The 21375-nt window shown below is 39.3% G+C and overlaps 1 protein-coding gene across 6 annotated transcripts in view; it reads left to right on the forward strand.

Annotated features, from left to right (window-relative positions):
• The window catches only part of LOC115215102 (homeobox protein TGIF2), an 82381-nt gene that overhangs the window by 32393 nt on the left and 28613 nt on the right, over nt 1-21375 (forward strand). Inside the window, exon 1 of one of the 6 annotated variants that reach the window (XM_029784267.2) lies at nt 10296-10456. The exons of 1 other annotated variant lie outside the window; for it this stretch is intronic. In XM_029784267.2, coding sequence (XP_029640127.1) covers nt 10444-10456 — 13 coding nt within the window. In that variant the 5' untranslated portion in view covers nt 10296-10443. Of the gene's footprint in view, nt 1-10295; nt 10457-10567; nt 11054-11387; nt 11456-21375 lie in introns of those variants that run through there. 4 more of the 6 variants (XM_036505533.1, XM_029784270.2, XM_029784271.2 and 1 more) reach the window with 4 other exon arrangements.

A 21375-nucleotide genomic window follows, 5' to 3' on the forward strand; every position in this document is an offset into this window, starting at 1 on the left:
TCATCATAATCGTCCATTTTCCATGCTGGAATGGACGGTTTGACATGAAGCTGGCCAGCTGGGAGCTGTCTAGACTCCAATTGTCTGTTGTGGCATGGTTTCTATGGCTGGATGCCCTTCCTAACACCAACCAGTTGACAGTGTGCTTGGATGCCTTTTACGTGGCACCAGCATGGGCGTGCTTATGCTGCACCAACATAGGTGCTTTTTATGTGGCACTGTCCCCTGAAAGGACAAGCTTGTATGAGTGGAAAACAACAGTTTTACTTAGTTTGACATGTCTTCTCAAATCATCTGCCAATCCCTTGTTATTTCCTCAGTCAGGCCCCGCATCCAAAGATCCTTTCATATATATATATATAAATATATATAAATGAATGTGTCTACTGTAAAACAGTATTGGTTTCATTTAATGTCATTTCAAAATGAGAGTGGTGAGGAGTGTCTGTAAAATGCTGTATGAGTTCCACAATTTTGGGGAAAATTGTATAAAAGTTCCATGTGGTAAGTAGCTTGCTTACCAACCACATGGTTCTGGGTTCATTCTCACTGCTTGGCACCTTGGGCTAGTGTCTTCTACTATAACCTCGGGTCGATCAAGGCCTTGTGAGTGGATTTAGTAGACAGAAACTGAAAGAAGCCTGTCCTATATATGTATATATATATATGTATATATATATATGTATGTGTGTGTATATGTTTGTGTGTCTGTTTGACCCCCAACATCGCTTTACAACTGATGGTGGTGTATTTACTTCCCATTAACTTAGCTGTTCAGCAAAAGAGACCGATAGAATAAGTACTAGGCTTCCAAAGAATAAGTCCTGGGGTCGATTTGCTCGACTTAAGGCGGTGCTCCAGCATAGCTGCAGTCAAATGACTGAAACAAATAAAAGAGTAAAAAGAGAGTAAGAGTAACAAAATAGGTTTAGGAACCACCGGTGTAACGTTTTTGTTGTATAGGTTGTTACATTATTGGGTTACAATTTTATGAGTTAACCTGGTATGGCTTTTATGATTTTGTTCATATTTTTTATCATACTTTGTGCTCCAAATTATCCTCATCATCATAAATCTTCATTATCATTTTGTCTTCAATAATGTCATAGTACAACCTGGTCTGCTTCTTTCTGAAGTCTGTTTGTTTCTTGCATCATTTTAGTGTTGCTCCTGTTTATTGTGAAAGCTTTTATCATATTTATTTCTTTATTGCCCACAGGGGGCTAAACATAGAGGGGACAAACAACCCCAGTGTGTAACTGGTACTTATTTAATCGACCCCCAAAAGGATGAAAGGCAAAGTCAACCTCTGCAGAATTTGAACTCAAAATGTAATGGCAGACAAAATACCGCTAAGCATTTCGCTCGGCATGCTAACGATTCTGCCAGCTCACCACCTTAAGCTTTTATCATATTTGGAGGTAATTACATAATTACATAGAATATATACTGTGAAAGTTGTGTATTGCTCGGTTGAGCAATACATAACTTTCTTTTATTCTAGATTATGCATTATGCCTCATAGGCTATCTTCTAAATTGTGTTAAGTACTGAGACCTATTACATTTTTGTACATGCTTTTTTTTTCTTTTCATTAATAGAGCAAATGCTCTATTTCTTATTGTAGTGGAATTGTGTCAATGATTAGTCACCCAAATGTTAATAAATTTTTAAAAAATAAACCAAAAGTAAACTTACCTGTCTGTAAAAGCCTAAGCTTTCTGTTTCTATGATACAAACATCCTGTTTAAAATTTTGACTTATGCCCCAAATACCAGCCTAATGAATGACAGATTATCCTTTTGTGAAAGGATAATTTGTTATTGTCATTTACTAAATCCTTCATTATTTTTGGAATTAATTGAAACAAAGTCAGTAACAGATATGTGGTTTTCTACTCTAGGCACAAGGCCCGAAATTTTGGGGGAAGGAGCCAGTTGATTTGATCGGTCCCTGTACACAACTGGGACTTAATTTATCGACCCCAAAAGGATGAAAGGCAAAGTCGACTTTGGAATTTGAACTCATGACGTAAAGACAGACGAAATACCACTAAGTATTTCGCCTGGCATGCTAACGTTTCTTAGTTCTTTATTGCCCACAAGGGGCTAAACATAGAGGGGACAAAGAAGGACAGACAAAGGGATTAAGACGATTACATCGATCCAGTACGTAACTGGTACTTATTTAATCAACCCCGAAAGGATGAAAGGCAAAGTCGACCTCGGCGGAATTTGAACTCAGAACATAGCGGCAGATGAAATACCACTAAGCATTTCGCCCAGCTTGCCGCCTTAGATATACGGTTAATAAAAGGGTTAAATGACTAAAATATCTCTTCCATTGTACAATTACTTCAGTTTCAATGCACAATCTCAGATCAAACCATGTACCTGACAACTACAGCTCGGTACTTTTTGGTTATCTCGCCCCAAATTTTTTAATGGGGGTGGGATAACCAAAAAGTACAGCTCTATTACTGTTTCACTGGTACTTATTTCGTTGACCCTGAAGAGATGAAAGGCAAATTTCTGCTGAGGTCAGCTTTGCCTTTCATCATTTTGGAGCCGATAAAATAAGTACCAGTTGAACACTGGGGTCAGTGTAATCGACTTACCCCCTCCCTTGAAATTGCTAATCTTGTGCCAAAATTGGAAATTATTATCATTATTATTATTATTATTATTATTAAGGTAGTGGGCTTAATATGCTGGGGAAAATGCTTAGTGACATTTCATCTGTCTTCACGTTCTGAGTTCCGCTGAGATTGACTTTGCCTTTCATCCTTTCATGATCGATAAATTAAGTACCAGTTGAACACTGGGGGTCGATGTAATCAACTTAAACCCTCCTCCGGAATTGGGTGCCCTTGTACCAAAATATTAAATTATTATTGTAGATAACATTTTTTTCTCTCTTACTTCTTTTCTTATTTCTATGTCAAGCCCCTTCTTGTTTGATAGCATTTTGACTCTATCATTATTCTCATTGTAAGCAACGCATCAGTAATATTAGTTGTAATGATTATTTCGTCTTTTACTCGGGCAGAATATCTAGGACTACTAATGTACTCTTACTTCGAGTTTTTTTTTTTTTTTTTTTTTTTCACGGAGGAGTAAAGAATACGCACACCACCCGTTTTCGGCGTAACCCTAAACACCGGGTATGCGTATTCTTTCCCTTCGCCGTTTTTCTTTAAAAAAAAAAAAAACATTAGGATGTGATTTGACTTTCATTTCAGCCTGGTCGAACGACTACATAAGACCTTCAAGTACATTAGAAAACCAGAATTACATTATCCTACATAATATTTTAAGACATTAAAAAAAATGATTTAAGGTAGTTTTAGTTGCTATTTCTAGCAAGTTCAACAACGTCGACTTCACATTTTTTTTTCCATATTGTAAAGTAAATGGAGGACAAGGGAAGCAACTCGTAATTAATCACAAATCTGTGTCTTCCCTTTATTCTGTTCTCTTTTTCTTTTATTGAAACTTGTAACTTAAGTGGAGAGTAAACGTTATGAGATTTCCTCGATTAATTGAGAAGCATCGTGTGGAATTATGTGAGAAAACGTTTGTAGTTGTTGTGGGAAGTGAGAGAGGGGACACTTAGGTTTCTCAGTTCAAAACTCGACTGGGAGTGACTTCGCCTTTTCACCCTTTTACTTGTTTCAGTTATGACTGAGGCCTCCGCCTTGAAGGGTTTTAGTCGAACAGATTGACCCATTATATATTTTTAAGCTTAGTATCCTGTTTCTTTTTCCAGACCTCTGAAATAGGGGACATTAACAAACCGTCACCACTTGTCAGGTGGGGGACGGGACGCACACACACATATGTGTATATATGACAAGTTTCTTATAGTTTCCGTCTACCAAATCCACTCACAAGGGTTTGGTTGGTCTGTGGCTATAGTAGAAGATACTTTCCAAAGGTGCCACGCAGTGGGACTGAACTGGGAGCCATGCAGCTGAGAAGCAAACTTCTTACCAAACAGCCACGTTTGCACCTATTTATTAAAATTAATCAACTAACCCCCCCCCCTCCCGCTAAAAATGCTGGCTTTGTGCCAAAATTTGTAACAATTATTATTATTATTACTATTATTAAAGGCAGCAAGCTGGCAGAATCATTAGCACGCCTGGCAAAATGCTTAGCAGTATTTCATCTACCACTACGTTCTGAGTTCAAATTCCGCTGAGATTGATGTAATCAACTAGTCCCCTCCCCCAAAATTTTAAGCCGTCCTTTGAGCAGCATTCAGGGTAGATTCAGCGGAGGGCATCTTTGAGGCCTCTGGGATCCATTTTCTATGTTTCTTTTTTTTTTTTTTGTTTTTTTTTTTTTTTTATTCTCACATTGAAAGTTTGCAACACTTTCACGGAGTTACATGTGCTTCCAAACTCACTGTAGTAATTAATTCGCTTCATTGTTTTAAACTTGAACCTCCATTCATTCTCAGCAAGTGAAATGTTGCTATCATAATTTTTCCATCGCTTCATCATTTCCGAAAAAAATATTAAAATGAGGTTGAGATAAAATGAATAGGATCCATTTCATCTCAATCTCCTCTATCTTCTATTACAACTTTTTAGGGAGATACTGTAACTGGAACAGGAAATTTAGTCTTCCACCTAGACATAAGTATCATAAACCACAAAATATACATATCCACACTGCTACACATGAAACGTACCTATCATAACTCTTTATCTCAATTTGAATGTGTGTGAAGGTATTTAGAATACCCAAACTTATTTCTGCAAATGTGCTAAGCACTGATGCTGATCATAGTTTAATCAATAAGTGTAGTAGCAAGGGAAACGCAGTAAAAAAGTGGGGGTCAGTGGGGCCCTAGTTAAGTGGCCTTCCCTGGGATTTCATGGTATGAAATTCATTGTTATTGCTCTGATTCGGTCGCCAGTGCCATATATTTAGTTTAAAATGAAGTAAAAATAGTGGGGTCAGTAGGGCCCTTAAAATAATAGACCCCCTTTGGACACTCTCTGGGATTAGGGAAACTGCTGATCTGAGTTTCGTTGTCTTTGCGCCAACATTCTAGAAGGAGTTAATGAACATAAAAACATAATGGACAGAGAAACATCACTCGAATTTATCAAAAGATTAAGTTGAAGATGGAGAGCTGGCAGAATTGTTATCATGCCTGGCAAGATGCTTGGCAGAATTCCATGGACCATGCCTCTGCTCTCTCTGCTCACATCTGCGCCGCTGTTGCCTGTCTCCCATTTCCCCTCACCTACCACCCCTCTGCCCTTCCCCTCTAACACACCATCTCCAAGCCTTCCAGTGACTCTAGTCCAACCCCTCCACTTTGCACATCTTCTCCAACCTACCCCTTCCCTCCTTCAAACAAGCCCACAACCTATGTGGCCTCCTGGTCCAGTTTCCTCCCTATTCCCACCTCCCAACCTGCCTCACACCCCTCCTCCCACCCACACTGCTGCACTTGCCCCTACCTCTCCAACACCACCATACTCACAGGCACCCATCATTGCTCCTATCATATCACTGACTCCTTTATCTGCACTTCTAGCAACGTCATTTACTGCATCTCCTCTTTCTGTCCTTCAATGTACACCGATCAAATGGAACAACACTTGGCTGACCAGTTTACAGAACACATCCAAGACATTGGACTCGCCATTGACACCCTGGTCTCATGCCATTTCCGCTCTACCGGTCATTCATTACATCTGTCTGTGTTCATATTGTCTTTGCATTGGGGCCATCTAGACTCCTGCCTTTGCCATGAACAGGAATTAATCATCTCTCTTTGCCCCTTTGCACCACATGGGCTCAACTCCCCTCCCCTTTTCATCTGACTCCCTTTCCTCTCTTCACCCCTACTCACCTTCTCCCTTTGTTGATACCCTCTCCATTCACCCCCACACCCCGACTACACACCACCCCACACCACTGCACAAACTAGCACTGACCACTTCCCAGCACCCACACCATCATCCATACACCCACACATTACAGATGCACATACTTACACATCCACACATCAAAGTCACCAGCTCCTATCCACATGCACTGTCGTTTGGGGATCACCAGTACTTTATTATCTCCCCTTCTTCCTAGCTCTCCTGTCTAACCACCTTTGTCCAACCAGTCACCATGATTGACTAACTCTACAAGTTTTTTTAATTCTCTCTCTGTTTATTTCCTCGTGTTCCTTTCTGTTGAATAGCATAAGCTCGAAACGTAAAAGACTTTTTCACCTTCTCGATCGTCAAACTAATACACCTGCTTGTTGTTTATACACCTGTCTTCGTTTTTCTGTAAATTTCAACTATGTATATATATAGTTGCTATTATGTTAAACTGTTGTGTCCAAATAGGTGAAATGCGCTTTTTTTTTTTTTTTTTTCAATATTTAATTTTGCTTGCAATAGCGGGTTCGTTTGCTCAATTGCTTCAGATGCCAAGATATTGAACACTATCAAAGTTTTATACAATGGTTTTGCTGTAGAGTAGTGAAACTTTTTTGTTTTCTGAAAAAGTAACATTTGGGACTTACGACACTTTTGCATTATAGCAACAATATCATCATCATCATCGTTTAACGTCCGCTTTAAACGATGATGATTATGATGATATTGTTGCTATAATGCAAATATATATATATATATATATATATATATAGAGAGAGAGAGAGAGAGAGAGAGAGAGAGAGAGAGAGACAGACACACACACACTCACAACAGGCTTCTTTAAGTTACCTTCTACCAAATCCACTCACAAGGCTTTGGGTAGCCCAAGGTCATAGTAGAAGACACTTACCCAAGGTGCCACACAGTGAGACTGAACCTGAAACCATGTGGTTGGGAAGCAAGCTACTTACCATAAAGCCACACAAGCACCTATTCGGGATAAATGATCCAGTTAGCCTTACCTTTACACTATAGAATAATTTGGGCTTTGTGGGTACACAAAGGGATTTTTTTTTTTTTTTACTAGCATAATAAGTGGTGCTTCTTCACTGGATGAGAATGAGGTTATGACAAAAGCTAATATTTATTTATTTAGCATAAATCAATGAATTTATGCTGTTCAGCAGCTGCCAGGGAACCAATAAATGACAACATGTGTTTATTGTTGCTTGGACTCTGCTATGTGACAGCCATAGTGACAAGTCTGACACATACAAGCCAAGGGCACTATTATGTGGTTGTTCGTTCTGCTAGAAATAATAGCCTCACTCTGCAACCACATGGCTTTGAGTTTACTCCCACTGTGCAGCACCTTGGATATGTGTGTTCTCCTATAGCCTTCAGCCAACCAATGCCTTGTGAGTGAATTTTGCAGACAGAAGCCTGCAGTTTGTGTGTGTGTCTGTCTTTCTGTCTGTTTGCCACCTTCTCCCCTCTCTTGTCAATCAATATTGGTTTGTTTACTTCCCTGTGTCTTGGTAGTTCAGCAAGAGAGACTGCTAGAATAGGTACCAAAATTTAAATAAAACAAATACTAGAGGCAATTTGTTCAACTAAAACCCTTCAAGGTGTTGCCCCAGCATCTCTGTTAGGTTGTGTAGCCTTGCAGAAGCTTGTCTGTTGGTCCTTCTTGTAGCTTGTTATGATTTAAATGACAGAGTTCTATAACATAAGACAGAGTCTTCGTTGCAATTCTAAAATATATTTTTTATAAACAAGTGACATATTCTTAATTTTAAAACAAAAACATTCTGTCATTGAGTGCTCTGCTGTTATTTGATGGTCTTCCTTTTGTTGACTATACTACATTCTGTACCTCTGTGAGTGTGGTGACATTCATGGGTCATTGTATGGGAATTCCTGTACTTATGTGCTGTACACAGGGAGGGACAGGGCAGGCTGCGAGATCCCTACCCACCCAATTTTATTATTGCCACTGTCACATTACTGAAGACATTTTTTCATTTTCGTTTTAGCTATATTTGTGGTAGTAATGTTTGTCAATTACCTCTCCCTTCACCCCCACCACTCCTCTAGTTTTCTTTTAAGTTTTACTTAATCTATATATTGTGAGAATAGGTGCAGGTATGGCTGTGTGATTAAGAGGTTTGCTTCACAACCTCATGGTTTGGGATTTAGTGCCTCTGCAAGGCACCCCAGTCTTTTACTATAGTCCTGCTAACTAAAGCCTTATGAATGGATTTAGTAAATAGAAACTAAAACAAGTCCTAGGCGTAAGAGTGGCTGTGTGGTAAGTAGCTTGCTTGCAAACCACATGGTTCCAAGTTCAGTCCCACTGCGTAGCACCTTGGCCAAGTGTCTTCTACTAGCCTCAGGCCGACCAAAGCCTTATGAGTGGATTTGGCAGACGGGAACTGAAAGAAGCCCATAATATATATGTATGTGGTTACGCCCCCCCCCCCATATCACTTGACAACTGATGTGGGTGTGTTTACGTCTCCGTAACTTAGCAGTTCGGCAAAAGAGACCGATAAACTAAGTACTAAGCTTACAAAGAATAAGTCCTGGGGTCGATTTGCTCGACTAAAGGCGGTGCTCCAGGATGGCCACAGTCAAATGACTGAAACAAGTGAAAGAGAGTAAGTCTGTTGTGTGTTTGTGTGTAATCACACCATCATTTAGCATCCATTTTCTATGCTGGCATGGTTTATAAAGGTTTGACTGGAACTAGTAAGCCAAAGAGCTGCACCAGGCTGCAGTCTGTTTTGGCTTGGTTTCTATAGCTGGGTGCCTTTTACGTGTCACCAACACCGTCCACAACTATGATTTTTCTTAACTTGATGTGCCTTCTCAAGCACAGCAAATAGCCAAATGTCTCAGTCACTTGTCATCACTCCATGAGATTCAACATTCAAAGATCATACTTCACCGTCTTCCTGGGTTGACCTCTTCCACAGGTTCCCTCCACAGTTAGAGATCGGCACTTCTTTACACAGTTATCCTTATCCATACTCATCACAAAATAAATGTGCAAATCCAGGATGGTGTATTGGCAGAACTAAGACTGTCAGACCAGATGCATTACAGTATTTGTTCTGGATCCTTGCATTCTGAGTTCAAATCGAAGACTTAATCCAGCAAACAGTTAAACACCACCGAGTACCCAGGATGCCTTTAGTAGAGTTCACTCAACTAATATCCAGGCCAGGTCTCTAGTTTGATGAAGCTTACCACCAATCTCAGAGGCCCTGTAACGAGTCATGGCATTACTTTTCTACATGGAAATGACTTCAAAGTTCCTCCAAAGACTGACCATGACAGATTGACTGTTAACCATTTTTTACCCAAAAATAAATCCTATACACTACATTTGTCTCTTCAGTTGATATTTGGTCGTCTTAAGGCAGCAAGCCGGGCGAAATGCTTAGCGGTATTTCGTCTGCCACTACGTTCTGAGTTCAAATTCCGCCAAGGTTGACTTGGCCTTTCATCCTTTCGGGGTCGATTTAATAAGTACCAGTTACGCACTGGGGTCGATGTAATCGACTTATTCCGTTTGTCTGTCCTTGTTTGTCCTCTCTGTGTTTAGCCCCTTGTGGGTAGTAAAGAAATAGATATTTCGTCTGACTTTACGTTCTTAGTTCGAATTCCGCCGAGGTCGACTTTACCTTTCATCGTTTCGGGGTCGATAAATTAAGTACCAGCTGCGTACTGGAGTCGATCTAATCGACTGCCCCCACGCTCCCAAACATTTCGTGCCCTGAAGACTATTTGGTCGTCTTTATGTACAGATATACAGAAAACACGCCCGCGTGGCAGACACGGGTTTTGCTCGGCTCCACATGACTTAAGTTTCGTGGACGCGTAGGTGAGATCCATCTCAACAGATGCCGGCAAACAGATTTAAAGTATATGTGACTCTTTCAAATGTTTTGAGTGCTACTTTCTTTCGCTTGTTCACTTACTCATGTATGTGTGTGTGTGCGTGCATGTGTTAGAGGGAAAGGTTGGTGTAGTTTTTAGTCAGTTTAATTTTATTATTTACTAATTTAACGTATTTGCATATTCCTCTTAAACTTTCTCTATTTCACTGCCGGATAGCTGTGTGTATGTGTATGTATACGCATGTACGTACGTGCGTGAGAGTGTGTTTAACTTGTCAGACTGGTTGATGGAGAAAACAGTCATGATCACATACCGACATGAATTACCGTGCGAAGTGGTCGCACAAGCTTTAAAATACACACGTGCGCATATATCGCCGAGAGATGGAAGATGGTTTAGAGGGGGGCAAAGACGAGGGTTGGGAGGATGGGCTTCCTCAAGGGCATGCATACCATAGATGTATATGTACACACACACGCACACATATATATATATATACACATCGCTCGGTAACATAAACGCACATACCAGAAAGACAGAGTCGGGGTGAGAGGTTAAGTGGCACACCTTAAAGATATGTATCACATGTACACACGCCATTATTAACGGGTTCACACATATGGTCGTATAATGGATGAATGAGAAAGCAAGGTGGGTAGAAAAAAAGAAGAGACATCGCAAATATACAACTAGAATGTATATATATGCACATGACCATACATACATACATAAATACCTCTCGCAGTATACACGATCAAATATACGCATATATATATATACATACACAGAGAAAAAGTAAAACTTTTAACAAGTCCAACGAAAGTAGTGATGGGCACGCACATACCACGAAACATGTAAACACACCATGCTGTGTATATTAGCTTACCTCCTTCGCATGTACACACACACACAAATACCTCGCTCACACCAGCAGAATCGTCCCGTCTGCTTACACACAGAAGTGTGTATGTATGTATGTATGTGTGTGTGTATACACACAACGCTTTTTCCATCATTAAAGTGACTGTTGTATCGTTAGCCGACGGCTTCTTTTAGCCACACACACACACACACACGCTCTCTTTCTCTCTCTCTCTCTCTCTGGTCATTTATAATTAATCAAGCTGTCAAGAGAAAAGACACACACACACACACACATGTCCTCCTCCTCCTCCTCCCCAACCTTTCACTCGTTTCTCTCTTCCTAGAATATGTTCGCTTTCTGCTCCAGTCACATCGCAAGTTGAGGTTTTGTTTAATTTTTTTATTTATTTTTTTATTTCTTGTTTGTTTGTTTGTTTTTTTTGTTGGTTCTTTTTTTTTTCTTGCTGTTTTGTTTGTTTACATATTTTTCCTTCACGTTGTTAATTGTTTATATATTTTATATTCATATTTATTATTGTCTGCGGGTATTAAGTTCGAGATAATGTTTTATTTGTTTGCTTCTGCAAATGAAGTGCTTATGGGGAAAGTATATTATATTCACAGCATTTTTAAAGCCTCACTTAAAAGGCAGGATTTGAGGATATTTTCTTCTTAAATTTAATTTTCTAACGAAAGAAGATAAAGCTAAGAAACGTAAGTTCCCCGCCCCCACCAACCACTACCGAAAGTTATATATATATTTCCGTTTTTGGAAAATGAATTCAGGTAAGACAAAATTGTTATTGTTCTTTAGCTCCCACCACCATCACCCCTGATCGAGCAGGCCTAATTTTAATCAAAGCCGTCCCAGCCTTGACCATCCCCTTTGTATGTTTGTGTATGTTGGGGCTACACGTTTTCTTAACTAAGAGTGTGCTTAGAGCAGTGGTTCTCAACCGGGATCCATACAAAATTGTTGGGAGTCCAAAATTGTAAACTGGGGCTCCACAATAGTATTTTAAGGGCCCCTGAAAAAAACTTTGCATTAGATGTGTGTATTGCAAGAAATAGCTAGGTTTTTTTCTCTAACATTTTACATTGTTCAATTTACACAAGTTAATGTGTGAAAAACAAAATGGGAATTTTTAAAGAAGTTCCTATGAAACTAGTCAAACATCAAATGTCTATGGGGGTCAACCAGAATAAAATACTAATCAAAGATAAAAAGAAATGGTTGAGAACCCCTGGTTTAGAGGGATATTTGCTGGGTTTTTTAGTACTTCGAGAATCCTCGTAAGGGCTACCTATCTGATTTGTGTATGTGTATTGTTTTTTTTAAAGTTATAGTAGGTCCATGTTATTTTAGTTTCACGTTATTTTTTGTCATACATCCAGATTTACCTTATATTTTACCATTTTCCCTCTTTGTAGAATTACTTAACATTAGTCAAATTTAATGTGGCATTTTTATTTATTAACATACACTTGTTAATTAAAAAAAAAATAGTAAGCTTATTATCAGAGGAAAGGAAACATCGGGTTTCTTTTTCTTTTTATTAACCGTTGAAATTCACTTTTGTTTGCTGTTGATGTTTAACCCCATGTCGTCCCTGATCAAAACAATTCCTGTTGTGACCACCCAACCAGCTTTTTGAGACACAATATAGGATTGCATTCGCGAATGTATTCTTGCCATTCAGTAAGGGTGGATGATAGGGAAAATTTGTCTGCTGTTTCTAGCAATTCTGCTCGATTGCGTTTTTAAGCCGTAGTAGTGCAAGTGGTTGAAGTTTTCTTATCTTCGTGGCCATCCTTGCAGAGAAAACGTTCCAACTGCCATGAAAACGAACTCATTGATTACTAGATGACAAGTGTAACTAGAATTAAGTCTTACCGGTGTAAACGGTGAACTGGTTCCTCTTAATTACACTTGTCAAAAACAGATATACGGACTCGTCCATGTGAGTCTTTCCGGCATCTTTGGATGTTGATTGCACTGACTGGCTTCACTTGTCTTTTCAGCTCATCAAGATCCCTCTTCACACTTCCTTCCTAATATGTTGGGATAAAGTAGCAAAATTTTAAAATTTTATCGATTAACCGTAGGAATTGGAGTGGGTGTGTGATAAGTTACGAACCACACGGTTCCAGGTTCAGTCCCACTGCGTGGCACCTTGGGCAAGTATCTTCTACTATAGGCCTCGGGCCGACCAAAGCCTTGTGAGTGGATTTGGTAGACGGAAACCGAAAGAAGCCTGTCGTATATATGTATATATATATATGCGTGTGTGTCTGTGTTTGCCCCCCCCCCCCAATCATCGCTTAACAGCCGATACTGGTGTGTTTACGTCCCCGTAACATAGCGGTTCGGCAAAAGAGACCGATAGAATAAGTACCAGGCTTACAAAGAATAAGTCCTGGGATCGATTTACTCGACTAAAGGCGGGGCGGAAATTCAAATGAGCTAATTGCATGTATTTTGACAAATAAGCTATGGAGTAATCGTCATCGGACGGAAGTAAAGGACTGCACCCCTTTTCGTTTTTTATTTATTTATTTTTTTTTTTTTTTGCTACAGAAAATTTTGTAAAATTTAAAGTTTTCAAAAATAAATAAATAAACACCCCTCCACTCCGTCAGCGCACCTGTGACAGAAAGTAAACATGTTGTGGTCTTTTGGTAATTCGTATTTAGAAAGTGGATCTTAAGTTTGGCTGTTGTTTCTAGCTTATCGGACTTTCCTGCTGGAGCATACTTAAAACTGAAGATTTTTAAAACCCCAAAAACACGTTTTCAAAATGTTAGTTTTCCCTCTGGTAAAGGAAAAAAAAGGGTGGGAGAAATTAAAATTTAGAAAACGTGATGCCTTTTTTTTTTTTTCAGATTCGGAATCTCCACAGTTGAAAAAGTGGGTTTCTGTAGAAAAAAAAAATAATAAATAACCGAAAGGGGGTGCAGTCCATGTCCTTTACCTCCGCCCATCATCGATTTAACATCCTTTTTTTTTTTTTGCACTTGCATGGGGCGGATTTTCTACCAGCAGATACCTTTCCTGTCACTAACTCTCACATGTTTTCAAGCAAGGTAATATTTCCCTAAACATTACTTTCATAGATTGGAAATGAAGCATGCTGCTTGCATCACATTGACATTCATTTACAGTTGTCACATATAATCAAGGCAAGGAGACAGTAACACACACTCACACACACACACACATGGTCATCTATCAGTTTCTGTCTAAATCCACTGACAATTCTTTGGTCAGCTTAAGGCTATAGTAGAATACACTTGCCCAAGGTATCACACAGTGGAACTGAACCCGAGACCATGTGGTTGGGAAGCAAGCTTCGTACCACACTGCAACAGTATACAAACATAATTAATTGAAATTTCCCTTTTAGTTGATGAAAGGTTAACAAATCCAACAATTGTTACAAGATAATCTATATTGTGTGGAGGATGAATAATTAAATAGTGTCATATGCATCTACATTTAGTTTCACTGTGAAATAATCGATGAGGAGAAGTAATAAGCAACAATTCCTCTGTGTCTGCATGTGTGTCATATATATATATATATATATATATATATATATAGTCTTTTATGTTTTATGTTTTATGTTTTTACTGGCCAGAATCTTAATCAACCAAATTAACCCCATAGTTTTTTTTGTTTTTTTTATCTGAGCCTGATACTTACTTTGTCAGTCTCTTTTGTACGGGTATGTAAACACACCAATACCAGTTATCAAGCAGTGGTGTAGGACACGGACACACATACACACACACAAATATATAATGAGCTTCTTTCAGTTTCCAAATACCAAATCCACTCACAAGGGTTTTGTTGGCTCGAGACTATGGTAGAAGACACTTGGCCATAGTGGGATTGAGCCCAGAACCATATGGTTGGGGAGCTAACTTTTTACCTTACAGCCATGCCTACATAGCCTAGTGGTTAAGAGAGATCATGATTTTAATTCCCAAACCAGCTGCACATTGGATTCTTGAGCAAAACACTTCATTTCACTCTGCTCCGATGGATAAGCCTTACAATCAGGAGTAATATTCTTTTGCTGCTCTAGGCTCAAGGCCTGAAATTTTGGGGGAGGTGACCAGTTGATTAGATTGACTCCAGTACGTAACTTGTACTAATTAATCGACCCCGAAAGGATGAAAGGCAAAGTCGACCTCAGAGGAATTTGAACTCAGAATATAAAGACAGATGAACTACTACTAAGCATTTCCCCCAGCGTACTAGCGTTTCTACCAGCTCACCATCTTAGATCAGGTGTAATATTGATATCAGCAGGGTAGCATCATTCAAATGCTATATGATGTATAACGACATCTGATAGTCTGATCAATCATGTCGCACAAACAGATGTACTGTTAGATACATCCACTAGAAATACCAACAGAATAAGTCATACACGCACAACTGTAGCTTTGGATCCAGAGTGTCATCAGGTTGTGTCCAGCTTTCCTTAAACATTTCAACTCGAAGCTACAACACCCTCTTATTGTGGGTCAGCAATAATAGGGCAGTGACTGTTCACCTGCCTTTCAGCTCAACTCTTCCTGCTTGCTCCAGCACCAGCATGGTCCTCTTTGTGCTTCGTCCCCCAACCTGTGAGCTGCTATCATCCTTTCCCTTCTTACCATTCCCACAACTGTCAGCATTTTCCAACAGACTGTGCTGGGAACCTCCTGCATCCAGCTTCATCTGGAAATAACCAGAATATCCAACCATTTTTCTCTTTGTTGTTGGACTAGATTCTGGCACATAATAGCTTCTCTCTTTGAAGTTTCCTCATGCCCATCTTCTCACAGAATCATCAGTTCTATCATAATTACCTTCTTCCTTGAGATGTTAAAAAGGAATTGAAATGGAATTTTGCATAAGCATGAAACATTGACTTTGTTTCATTCATTAGACTGGCCATGCTGAGGCACCACTTTGAAGGGTTTTTTCCATGCCACCTGTACTATTGAGATTGCCATGCATTTCGCAGGACTACAAACCCTGGAGGTGGGGTCATCTTTGTGCTAGAGGATGAGGGGAATACTGTGTGATGGGACAGGGTAGGTTCCTGTAGATGGATTTTTATAGCTACTGAGAACTAGTAGGGGAAAATGGGAGAGAGAAAAAGAAGAGTTGCAAAAGATAGATAATGGTAATGAGGTCCCTAGGAGACCCCACAAGTTACAAGCTAAGTAGAAGTGGGTAGGTGAACGGTTGGTTTGCAAAATTATATGGGAAGGAGAATGAGTGGTGGGGAGGCAGACTGCCAAAATGGATAGGGTTGACAGGTTGAAACAAGAATGATGGAACGGGGAAGATAGAGAGGTGCAGGAGTTTTAGGGTAGCAAGCCACAAGAGGGGTAAAGATGGTACAGTCATAGGGTGGTGGTGAGGATATGACACGCTTGGGTAGTCTGTAGGAGCCAGAGGAAAGGGGAAAGAGGCTGGGGGAGAGAGTCTCTGTAATGGGCGGAGAACCCACAGCATAGCATTTCCAGAACTCAATTTTTCTCACCACAGCTATCAGTATAATCTGAGAGTTTTGCCATGCTTTTGCTAATTGGTTTAGGCACTTACAAGAGGGTACTGAAAAGTTCTTGGATTTGGGTAAAAGAAAATACAGGAGAATCAGTTAGGATTTTATTCAACATATTCCCCTCTTGGATTCACACACTTATTGCAGTGGTCCTTCAGTTTTTCTAAGCCCTGTGAAAGAACTCGGAAGGCTGGGTTTCCAACCAGACCTTTTGTGATACCCTTAAAGCCAGGAACTTTTCAGCAACCCCTCACACATAATCACAGAATGACATAGACATTATCTCACTGTCTCACTCTCGTTGCAGTGAAACATTGAGGATGTGACAGTTGAAGGAAGAGAGGACTACTCCAGCACTTGACTGGTACTCATTTTCAGTTGCATAGGGTGGAGCTGTGTGAAAACGAAGTATCTTAAGGCTCAGGAACACCATGCACCACTTGGTCATGTGACTTCACTTGTGTGTGCGCATGCATGTATGTTTGTCTCTGTGTGTCTTCACATTGACACTGTTGCAGCAATTGTGCATTTGTTTATCCCTTAAGTAGTTTGATCATTTTGTCAGTGTTGTGTGAAGACCAGTGAAACTCAGGAGGTGGAGGGACAAGGGTTGGTGACAGGTATGGCATCTAGTCATAGAACACTGCTAAATAAGTCTCATCCATCCTGTGTTAGTAGAAATAAAGCAGAAGTAAAAGTGATAATGATGAAGGTGATATACATAAGCACAGGCCTGGCTGTGTGGTTAATTAAGTTGCTTTACATTTAGTCTTACTGTGTGTCTTTTACTATAGCCCTGGGGCCAACCAACTTGCATTTGGATTTAGTAGACAGAAACTATGGAAGCCTGTCATGTGTGTCTTTGGGTTTGTGTTTGTCTCCACTGCTACCTCTTGACAACCAGTGCTGGTTTGTTTTTGTTCTGATAGCTTAGCAGTTTGGCAAAAGTAAGCAATAGAATAATTACCAGATTTAAGAATATGTACACAGGTTGGTTTGCTTGACTAACTCTTACAAGGTGGTGCCCCAGCATGGCCAGTGCAATGACTGAAACAAGTAAAAAACAGAAAAAGATATATATATATATTCTATTAGTCTTTTATCGTTTCAGTTATTTGACTGTGGTCATGCTGGAGCACCACCTTTAGTCAAACAAATCAACCACAGGACTTATTCTTTATAAGCCTAGTACTTATTCTATCAGTCTCTTGTACCGAACTGCTAATTTACAGGGATGTAAACACACCAACATCAGTTGTCACATGATGGTGGGGCAACAAACATACACACACACACATATACATACAAATATATGACGGCCTTCTTTCAGTTTCCGTCTACCAAATCTACTCACAAGGCTTTGGTCAGCCCAAAGCTATAGTAGAAGTCACTTGCCCTAGGTGTCATACAGTGGGACTGAACCCGCAACTGTGTGGTCGGTAAGCAAGCTACTTACCACACAGCCACTCTCAATTTTTAATACCAAGTTTTCTATTTTACCCAGTATAATATACAATTAAACAGAAATAATTTAATACTGTCCCTTTATGCAGAAGCTTTCGGTTTTGCAAAGGAGTATAATGTATCAAAGCTTTTGCTTTTGTGGTGGGGTAGGATAGGATTCTCATTGTCCATTTTGATGTCTCTGTCTTTTTTTGTGTACATTTGAAGCCTACGTGGTATAACCAATTCTAGTAATAAATGGAAGTCATTAGAAGGTGTCAGTTTCACAAAGAACTTCTTGTTGCAACACAATGTCTACCAAGAACAGTTTCCCCTCCTCATTTGGAAGCAATATCACTTATCTTTAGAATTAGGATCCACACTGATAAGTATTAACTGAAGAAAACTTGTTTTGCTTTAATTTTATTAACCCTTTAGCATTCAGATTACTCTGTCAATTATAATGCTTACTAGCTGACCATGTTCCGTCAATAATGACAGCGAATTGTAGTATTTTAAATATAAGTAAGGTACATAATAATCTTGCATACAAACATTCACATACTTCCCTTCTACACGCACACACATATATACTCGCACAGAGTTGAAACGCTGATTTTTTTTTCACCCCTTCCTTTTTGTCATTGCTACTACTTTCTCTCACTCCCTTTCCTTCACTGAAATACTATTTTCTCTGCGTCCAGCGTCATTCTGGACAAATATATATATATAAGGATAAGATCGTTAATTTAAATATCGATCTTATCAAGTGTATATACACACACACATACATAAAATACACTCATTATTATATTAGGAGATTTAATCACATTATTTTGAATTAGCCATGCATTATCTTGGAGTCTCAAGATTTTGATGATGTGATTATTTTTAGAATAACATTGTAAGGTATGTGTAAGAGGTCAGATCTGGCCAGTTTGAGCATAAAACAAGAAGAATGTTCGGGCCAGATATGTTCGAAGGGTTATGGCTGACTAAAGTTATTCTTTTTGTTTGTTTTTTTGAAGAATTGTCAGTTAATTTTATTCGTTCCTTAGAGATGAAGGCAAAAGTTAATCACATCTAGATATGAAAAGAAACTGGTCTTTAAATTTGTTTCAATCACTGGACTGTGGCCATGCTGAAGCGCACATTGAATAGTTTTAGTTGAACAAATCAATCCCAGTGCTTCCCCCCCCTATTTGTCTGGTACTTATTTCATTAGTCTCTTGCTGAACTGCTAAGTTAAGGTAACATAAACAAACCAATACCTGTTGTTAGGTGGGTCAGAGAGGACACACATGCATAGATATATACACACACACAGCAGCAGGCTTCTACACAGTTTCTATGTACCAAATTCACTCAGAAGGTATTGGTTAACTGAAAGTTATAGAAGAATCACTTACTCAAGATGCTGTTCAGTAGAACTGAACTTACAACCGTATGGTTGCAAAGCAAGCTTCTTAACCACACAGCCATGCCTGCGCAATGAAGATATTGGGTATTGTAAGACCAGTCCTGCTCTTTTAGTGGAACTAAATGAATGCAGAAGGAAAGAAGCACATCTTTTCTTGCTCATTCATTTTACTAAGGAAGCAGAACAATTGTGAGATATCATAATTTATAACTTTGACATTTTCATCCAAGCTAAATGATATAACAAATTTGACTACTTAAACCATCTTATTTAATCCCATCGCCAAGATGTGATTATTTATTCACAAATTCTGATTCTCTTTTGCTGAAAAGGTCAGAATAAGGCCAAAACATGTAATCTTAGTCTGACAGTATTTTTCCCTTTTACTGCTTAATTGTGAAGGCACATGGCCTAATGGTTTGTGGTTGCACTCATGATCGCAAGATCCTGTTTTTGATTCTTGTTCTATCATCTTTGTCATAGCTCTATGAATCACATCTAGTTTTGTGATCAACAACCTGTGTACAAACAATAAGAGCATTGTTACATTTAGTTTAAAACTAAAGGTTCCTAGTTCAGCTACAATCTGATATGATGTACATATCTACGAGTAAAACACTTGAGGACAGTTGGGGATGAAACCTATTAAAATTATAAATATTGAGATATTGACAAAGATGTATATACTGCTAGATTCCTGTGGTAAGTAGCTTGCTCACCAACCACATGGTTCCGGGTTTAGTCCCACTGCATGGCACCTTGGGCAAGTGTCTTCTACTATAGCCTCAGGCCGACCAAAGCCTTGTGAGTGGATTTGGTAGACGGAAACTGAAAGAAGCCCATCGTATATATATGTGTGTGTGTGTGTGTATATGTTTGTGTCTGTGATTGTCCCCCTTACATCGTTTGACAACCGATGCTGGTGTGTTTAGGTCCCCGTAACTTAGCGGTTCGGCAAAAGAGACTGATATAAGTACCAGGCTTACAAAGAATAAGTCCTGGGGTCGATTTACTCGACTAAATGCGGTGCTCCAGCATGGCCACAGTCATATGACTGAAACAAGTAAAAGAGTAAAAAGAGTCTATGATTCTGTGTCCAATCCCATTGCATGCTACTTTGGGCAAGTGCTTTCTACTGTAGTCCCAGGCCAATCAAAGCCATGTGAGTGGATTTGGTAGGTGGAAACTGAAAGAAGCCTGTTGTGTGTGTATGAATATTTGTACATATATTATCAAACATCCATTTTCCATGCTGGCATGGATTGGACAGTTTGACAGGAGCTGGTAAGGCCAGGAGCCGCACCAGTTTCCATTGTCTGTTCTGGCATGGTTTCTACAGCTGCATGCCCTTCCTAATGCCAACCATGAGTGTAGTGGGTGATTTTCATGTGGAACCAGCATGAAGAGTAACACCATTGTGTGTGTGTGTGTGTATAGTGATTGTGTTAATAAGTTCCTATTTCCCTTGTGCTCACTGGTTTGTAAACAATAACCTGCTGAAGGTGTCTTTTGCTTGCAGTCCACTGTGAAAGCGTGTCTAGGCTTCTTGACATGTTACACAACTTTTGTAAAACTAAAGGCTCGTTCAAACTGCCATTTCGTTTCCAGTTTTCCACATAAAATTATCTCCAGGCTGTGTTTATTGTTCTATTGACTTGGAGATTATTATCCTACGTAGAAACAAGTGGGTATTGGCAATAAGAAGGGCATCTGGTAAAGGTGGCTGATTGTGGTGGTCATGGTTGTTGCCACTGCTGTCATCACCAAGCAATGTTGTTGATCATAGTTTAGTCCTGATTGAGCAGGTCTATGATCAAAGAAGTTCCAGGAATGAATATCCTAGATTTTTTCCATGTATAATGTATCTAGGACTACATTATTCCAATGCTGCTTTCCTGTTTTTTAAGAAGTAGAATTTCAGTTGAGGGAAATTTGGTTATTATTTCTGGTCAGTCAAACATCTACATAGTAGCTTGTTAGATATAGCTCTCATCTGTTTATTGTTAATATTGCTAGGCTACCAAATTAATTTCTTTATCAATCACAAAAGTAACATTTTCTCGTAGCAGGGAAGAGTATAGTCAACTAAAAGAAGAAAAAAAATGAAATACCAATATGACAATGGAACTGGTTTCATCTTCTGCTGTGGGGTAAAAAAATATAATGAGCCACGTCAGGATTTTGAAGTCAAAACTAATAAACACTGAACATTATAAAGTGTTTCGTCTCACACTTTGCTAGCTCACCAACCATTCTTGTCTTTAACAATATTAATAGAA

Source organism: Octopus sinensis, linkage group LG8 (genome assembly GCF_006345805.1).
Source record: "Octopus sinensis linkage group LG8, ASM634580v1, whole genome shotgun sequence".
Lineage (NCBI taxonomy): Eukaryota > Metazoa > Mollusca > Cephalopoda > Octopoda > Octopodidae > Octopus > Octopus sinensis.